This window comes from Penaeus chinensis, chromosome 4 (genome assembly GCF_019202785.1).
Source record: "Penaeus chinensis breed Huanghai No. 1 chromosome 4, ASM1920278v2, whole genome shotgun sequence".
In the NCBI taxonomy this organism is placed as follows: Eukaryota; Metazoa; Arthropoda; class Malacostraca; order Decapoda; family Penaeidae; genus Penaeus; species Penaeus chinensis.
The window spans coordinates 35287104-35294603 of record NC_061822.1 but is presented as its reverse complement, the minus strand read 5'-3'; the positions used below and the strand labels follow the sequence as shown (position 1 = coordinate 35294603).

Genomic DNA, 7500 nt, shown 5'->3' with positions numbered 1-7500 from the left:
ATTACTCAACAGATATCGTGGGAGACCGAAGTTCCAACTGATATCGGAAACGATTATGCAGATAAATTTTCATATGGTCAGCATTCCAATGGCACACAAGTTCACACCCGTCTTCGTGATAACTTTAATCACAGGGAGGTTAATATTCAGCAAACAAATAATTTTTTCTCTAAGCAAGAGCCTGTTATGAACAGCATAGTATTACCCACTATTAATCCTACTCCGAGTAATGTTTTAGGAAAAAATAAACCCTGGGGACAGAAGCCTATTACAAGGGATGTCCCCTCTATAATTATCACTCCATCGAAAGTCATTAACACAGACGGCACAGACGGGGAACAAAGTCGAGGTGACCACTATGGTATTAAGGCTGTCGTAAAATCTTCATGGGCCAACGGTCACTCTTACATGCGTGGAACACCTGCCGATCTGGACCTTGAAAAAACAGTGCCAATTAGAACCCCGCATAGTGCAGTGGAAACAGATGCCACCACTGGTCAGGCTGCAGATTTGCACAACAAAGCAAATGGTATAGAATATTACTATGACCTACAGAATGGTTTCTTTAATAAATATAGGGAAGCTCGGACTTCTGCTAGATCGCTAATATTGGACGACGGATTTGAAGGCACAAGCGCTTTCGACGGCGTTGATGATGATAAACAAACCATGGAGGTGGCCAGGAATGAAAATGAGTATCGTCATGAACACGACGATGCTGAAAAGCAAGAAATGGCAGCCCCCAAAGTAGCATCTCGTGAAGATCCGATCAGTTTCGGTGGAGCGAGGAATCAGAATCTAGGGGCAGCTGCGATGTCAGAATCACATCACCACATGCCAGATTTCATGATACCTCCTGACGTCCACGAAGATTTGATGAATAAGGAATGGCAAAGGTCTCATGATGCGAATAATGATACTTCCTTGGATGATATTAGTGATCAACTTATACCAGATAGTATCAGCATGGACACTTTTGTGCCCTATGTGAGCCCAGCACTCACTGCGCAAAGTGATCCTTTGAGAACGTCTCTGGTTCCAGCAATTCTAAATAGCTCATTATATCTTGAAACTCAAGATACCAATCTGTCCAATGTCGATTTAACCTCATCTTCAGATCTTACACCTTCCGCACACTTGACTGTTACCGCCAGGCCCACAACTTCTACACATTTGCTGAATCCCACTACCGTTACAAATACAGCTGAACAGGCACAGAGTTTAACTGACATAGTAACTAGTCTTCATGGGACCTGTTACCTAAAAGGGATGATGACGGAAGTGGTGTTATCTCGCCGCTACATCTTCCACGTGCCTACAATCAGCGTCCACCACTTAGATGAGTTCAGGACACCCTTCGAAGTTGACCCAATACACAGCAGCAGCTTTATGCTTTCTTTAAAAAGTTTCAGGGGACTGCAGAACTTCGTCATAAAAGCTGATTGGTTTAGTATCAGTCACAACAAACTAGATAAACAACCTGAAGACGATCTCGGTGAAGACCATCTAGCAATCTTAGAATGTGACATCTTGCACAATGCGTATCATCAAAATAAAAATCATGAAGACGAAACGGAGCAATTGCCGTCCACCACATTGATGATATACTCTAGTATGGATGACTCGGCAGATCATACTTCTACAGGTGCATCCACTCCCGAATTATCACCTTCTTTTCCTGCAACAAGAGAGAAAGAAGTTGGTTCAGGGCTTGGGCAAAGAATAAGTGAACTCCTTTCAGTACAAAACCAACCGCTTCAAAGTTCAATTCTTGTTATAGAAACAACGCCATCTATCGATCAACACGAAAGTGAACTTTTTCAGTCACAACATATCGAAATTAATTCTCAGAAAGTAGTAAGTCCACTTTCCATGACAAAAGAGTTGACAAACATAAATAATCTTGAAAAGCTTTCCGATTTCGAAACTGAAGATTCCAATGATCAGGATATATCATATGTAGATCAGATCTACCCGAAAAGCTCTGCAGTTTATGACCCATATGTAGATTATATGTCCAATATTAAATTACAGAGAAAATCTTACACATTATCTAAACAAGGTACAGAATCGGCTGTGAGTTCTCAGACAACTTCACCATATACTTCACAAAATCAAGGCTTAGAATCGAAGAATATCAACTTGGTATCAAAAACGGATTTTTTTGATAGCGTCACGGAATTCACGGCCTCTATGACTGCACATTCCTCAGAGTCAAATATTCTTATATCTTCTTTGGCACAAGACTTTGTCAGTTCTACTCCAGTTTCAGTTAATTTCCTACAGAGACTGTAACTCCAGCGAACCATGAAGATGTTCCAAGTGTGATCAGTACAAACACTGTCTCTCCTGTTGCAACTATTGCACCTTCTTTTTACGATTCTTCTGATGCCGTGACTCGTATTAAGACTCCAACAATATTAACATCATCAAATACTGTTACACAAAATGTGTTTAGACAAATACCCTACCACACAGTCGGTGCCAGTTCTTCGAAATGATGGTACTTTCTTGACAGTACTGACCTCTAATATTACACCAACACAGTCGCTTTTAGACTCAACAGTGGGTGATAGCACTTCAACAACTCCTGTTTCACCACCTGTAGCGCATGTACAAAACACCAAGCATGTTACTCTCACCCAAGAATTGACACAGAACACAAACAATCCTTATTCCTTTACTCCCATGACGACAACCCAGTCTCTCCTACATATGCCTACCAGTCAAATCGTTATTCACAATTCCACAAACTCAACAACAGTTTCACCCGTAAGTAAAACAGACATCCAGGCTGAAATCAATAGTCAAACACACTCACCTATCATAACTATTGAACATTCCTTCTCAGCAACAGCCCAACATGCTCATGGGCATTCAGTCTCCGAGTCCGAAAATCCAAATAAAAAAATACAAGATAAACCTAAAACAGTAATCATCGATGATACTCAAAATTTGTTACAGGATCCAGCAAGGACTTTACTAGACACGACAAATGAAACATCTGAAATATCAGGAACTGCAACAGATGATCCAGAGTATTTTGCGCGATTAACAATAGATGGAGAAATTCAGCTGCTACCCATAAATGCAGACGCATATGCTGTCATTGATCGTTTAACAAGATCTGGACACGTAAAGCTCAGGGTCACGGTCGTTGAAAATGTAATACTTTTAACCCCTTATGTTTCATAATGTATCATAATGATAATTTTGTCTTCCCGAAGAAAATTTATTTTGTAACATTTAAAAATATGTACACCTGGTGATTTCAAATTCAAACAAGAACATACGCTGTATATAATATAGAAATAAACACATTACCAAAAATGCACGATTTATCTTAATATATTCCTTGAATTATACACATTAATCAAGAAAACACTCAGTATTAGAAACTATATATATATATATATATATATATATATATGTAACACACACACACACACACACACACACACACACACACACACACACACACACACACACACACACACACACACACACACACACACACACACACACACACACACACACACACACACACACACACACACACACACACACACACACACACACACACACACACACACACACACACACACACGAATGCATGTATTACTTTCATGATAATTCACAGCAAAGGCCAAATAAGTGATAGACATCTTCATAAAGTAAGATGTAACTTGATAACTACTGTCTGGTTTATTAGGACTGTTCATCATCATAGCAGCTGTTGGGTCGAAGTTTATATTCACGTTCACTTAATTCTTGTATATCCCTAAAGGCAACAGCAACCATATATTCAATAATGATTTTCTATCTGATATCGATTTTATTAATTTTTGCTGATATCAATTTATATCTAATGCAGATATTTTTTTTATTTTATATTCATCCTCCTCCTTGTTTACTTCACCAGCTGCGGAAACCTGTTATTTTTCGAACAGACTACTGCGAGAAGAGAGCGAGGGAATTAAGGAATAAAGACCATAGTGCAGTTCGTCGTGATTCACTCTTTATATTAGCAGAATATCATCAAGTGGTAGATTTATATCCCTACGACTAAGAATGTCAAATTACGTGTGTTTGAGACACGATAATGTGGAGACATGGAAAGACTTCACCAGAAATGCAATTAAACTCCTAGATCTCTACAGACATCTATTAGATACATATGTCTTGGTATGTATATGATATCAGCTGGGTAGAGGTTTACAAGATATCCTTAGTGGCATTGAGTATATGTGGTTATTCCCTTGTAATTTGCAATATTCTCTAGGTCCACTTTAAGCTGGCTGTATCATGTATGGTGGACCTAAAATCTAGGGCAATTTTTTAGCTTGACATAGTGATCCAGTCTTGCAATTATTATTCATTCTTTCAATGATCAGGACTGTAATATGTGTGAATTTCTTGTCATTTACCATCACAAATGATTTAAATGAAAGAGGTCATTTGGCATGTATGGGTTAAGTCAGTGTGGATGTATCTTCAATAAGGAATTGTGGGTTTACTTCACTCCCTGTAGAGTGGTTTCCACACTAATTGTAGTCAAGTGGGGTAAGAATAAATATTGGGGTCTTGGGGCAATAACAAGACCTCCAGTATTTTCTAATACAATTGATAATATATGATTGCCACATATAATTTTAGATAAACACTTTTCCTATGAAGATATAAGTTTTATTATTTTTTCTTCATGTATCAGGATTAAAAAAGTTTGGGAGAACATCCCTTCCCTAGCACTGATTTTGTCTACTCCACATATTCACTAGAGAACAACCAAAGGCAAGAAACACTAACCAGGGACTCCCTCCATCACTCAGACTGGTGTGGGGGATAAATTTTACAGAGGAGGGAGATGCATTCATACCTCAACATTTACAGAAAATTGGGACAAGAAAAAAAACATTTTTAAAGATTTTATTTTACCCTGGATGTTGATTTTATGTTACCCAAACTGTTATTTTTTTTCCCATATGAAAAATCATTTTTCAGGTTAATTAAAGTATTATTAACAGGCATCATGATTAGAACATATTATTACACAAAAGAGACTATACTCCCTTTTGAAAATATTTTCTAATAAATATTTTACAAAAATGGAGCGGAAAGATATAGTAGAGTGGAGATAGATATCTTCAAGGAAAACAATTACAAGTAATCCAAAGGACTGGTCAGTGGTAGAAAAAGCTGTCAGAGATATTGAAACTGTTGCAACACATTATATCAGAACTGCCAAGGATTAATAAATCTATCCTGTGTTTCTCTGATGAGGCCACATCTTATCGTTTGTGTGAAAACTTGTGTGAGCTACCTCAAAAAAGTGTAATGTCATAATGTGAGCCAAATGCCCTAGTCCTACTAAAGAGTGTTTATTTATTTTTTATTGTAATCTGAGTACATTTTCCTTTTTTTTCAGAATGTCTTACAAAGTCATTCTACTTATGATTAACTATACAAATATTTGTGCTTTTGAATTGCAAAATATATTACAATTAACATTTATTTTAATTAATGATAGACATTAAAGAAAGTTATTATCTTTCCCCAGCTGTGATTGTTTTCTTTCTCTACTCTAGGGAAAAATAAAATACCAAAAAATTAAATTGCTAATTAGCTAAATGAGATGAAAAAGGTGTAAAATTTTGGTGCTGAAGAGTAAAATCATGATCCTTTCTTTGCCTGTGAAAGTTGTGTTTTTGGTGTTAGCATGTGTATTGAGATAATTAGAAAATAGAACAGATGGAACAAGTATTACTCATATATTGGCTCATTGGTGACCTAGTAAAAGTGGATCCATCTATGTGTAAACTCAAAGTGGGGATGGCTTGTACATACAGGCCATACCTGTCAGCTCTGGGTTAAGATTTATAAAAAAGTCTCCCATATTGTATTCAGGCAAGATGGATGCATTTGAGGTGAGAAGGCTTTTGGCAGACATATGGATGTGGTGCATAAGTTAAGAGCAGGCTCAAGGATGTCGTGAACATTTACTAGATATGGTACATCATTAATTAAGTGGCAAATATTACTGATAATCATTTAGTAACATTTTGAAAATTTAGTTTAATGTTAACAATATAGTCATGCAGCATACAGGAGTTGTATCTATGGAAAATATAAACTTTAAAAAATGGTTAGTGATATTAAAAACATCCAGTTACATGTGTATGATATCTGCTTAATAGTCTTTATACACTGATTATCTTTACACATAGATAGCTCCACATATGCTTAAGCTCCAAGGAGTAAATTACTAGTCCTACCTATCTCAGCTGTTTTCCTTTTCCTTTATTTTTGGAAAGATTCTTTTTTATTTTTTAGTGCAATTAGTATTATTAATAGTGTTATGTCAGTAATAATAACAACAGTATCATTACTACCTACATTAGAAAAAAAATGTCCCCCCAAAATCAAAGAAAGGGGAAATCAGCTGAGCACTTTTGGAGCCATCTATGTGCAAATAAAGTTAGCAAAAGACAACTACAGTTCAGATTACATTTACCCAGCAGCAATATTAAGATGCTTATTGGTTATTCATGATATGGTGAGAGTCTAAAAGGTGCTGTTTTATTAATAATGTTTTGTCCCACAGGATTTCTTTACAAGAGATCTCTGGTCTAAACTTAATCCAAGCTGGCGAGAAGTTCTTGATACAATAACATCAAGAAATTTGGCAGATTTTTTGTCTAATAATAAAACTTTCAGGTATGTAACATTTGTTTAAGATGATTATTGTTTTAACCTTTAATTACTGAAGGTTGTCTAATTCCAAATTCATAGTATGAAATATATCCTGAGAAAGATATGCTATCATTAATAATAATGTTTTTGTTTTATTTTGTATAGGCTAGTTATCATACAAGATTTCGTACATTTGTCTGTTTTGCATTAAGTCAATTTTTTTTTAGAACCTGTAGATATAAAACTATAAAGAAATACCAGCATAAGGTGATGAGAATATATGGTAATTTATTATGTACATTTCTAGCCAACAGAAGGTCTGGCCCTTATCTCTTCTTGCACTTCGAGCTTCGTGCAGTGCATACACTCTCCCAAGGAAGCCCGTGACCTCAGCAGAACCATTCACAGGGTATATCAAACAGCAAGGATTTACACAAGAAACACCAGAAACTGTTGATAATGAAATTGCATCAACTACAGAGGACCAGACGGGTTTGACAGTATCATTACATCCTCTGCAGCAGATAACTGTTAACTGGGGAACTGCAAATAATGAGTTGAGTGCAGGTGAGAGTAGTTTTTGTATAGAATTTATTCTAACATTGTTAAAACTGAAATTTGAATAATAATGATTAATGGTATATTTAGTAATTGCCTATATTTCAGTTTAGTTCATTAAGCATCATTATTACTTTCACAGCTGCTGGCCAAAATATGCTACTGCAACATGTGTTTCGCAGACACCTGAAGCCCAAGAAGCAGCATGAAGTTGCCCGCTTATCATTAGTGGCTGGCCTTGTAGCTCGTTCA

At 36.5% G+C, this 7500-nt stretch overlaps 1 protein-coding gene across 1 annotated transcript in view; it reads left to right on the top strand.

Moving 5' to 3' along the window:
* Nucleotides 1-3930: 3930 nt before the first annotated feature.
* LOC125024955 (methyltransferase-like protein 25B) overlaps nucleotides 3931-7500 on the top strand; it is a 13521-nt gene continuing 9951 nt past the window's right edge. Inside the window, exons 1-4 of the mRNA XM_047612755.1 lie at nucleotides 3931-4185; nucleotides 6602-6714; nucleotides 6998-7257; nucleotides 7391-7500. The exon at nucleotides 7391-7500 is cut by the window's right edge and continues 125 nt beyond it. Coding sequence (XP_047468711.1) covers nucleotides 4072-4185; nucleotides 6602-6714; nucleotides 6998-7257; nucleotides 7391-7500 — 597 coding nt within the window. The 5' untranslated portion in view covers nucleotides 3931-4071. The remainder of the gene's footprint in view (nucleotides 4186-6601; nucleotides 6715-6997; nucleotides 7258-7390) is intronic.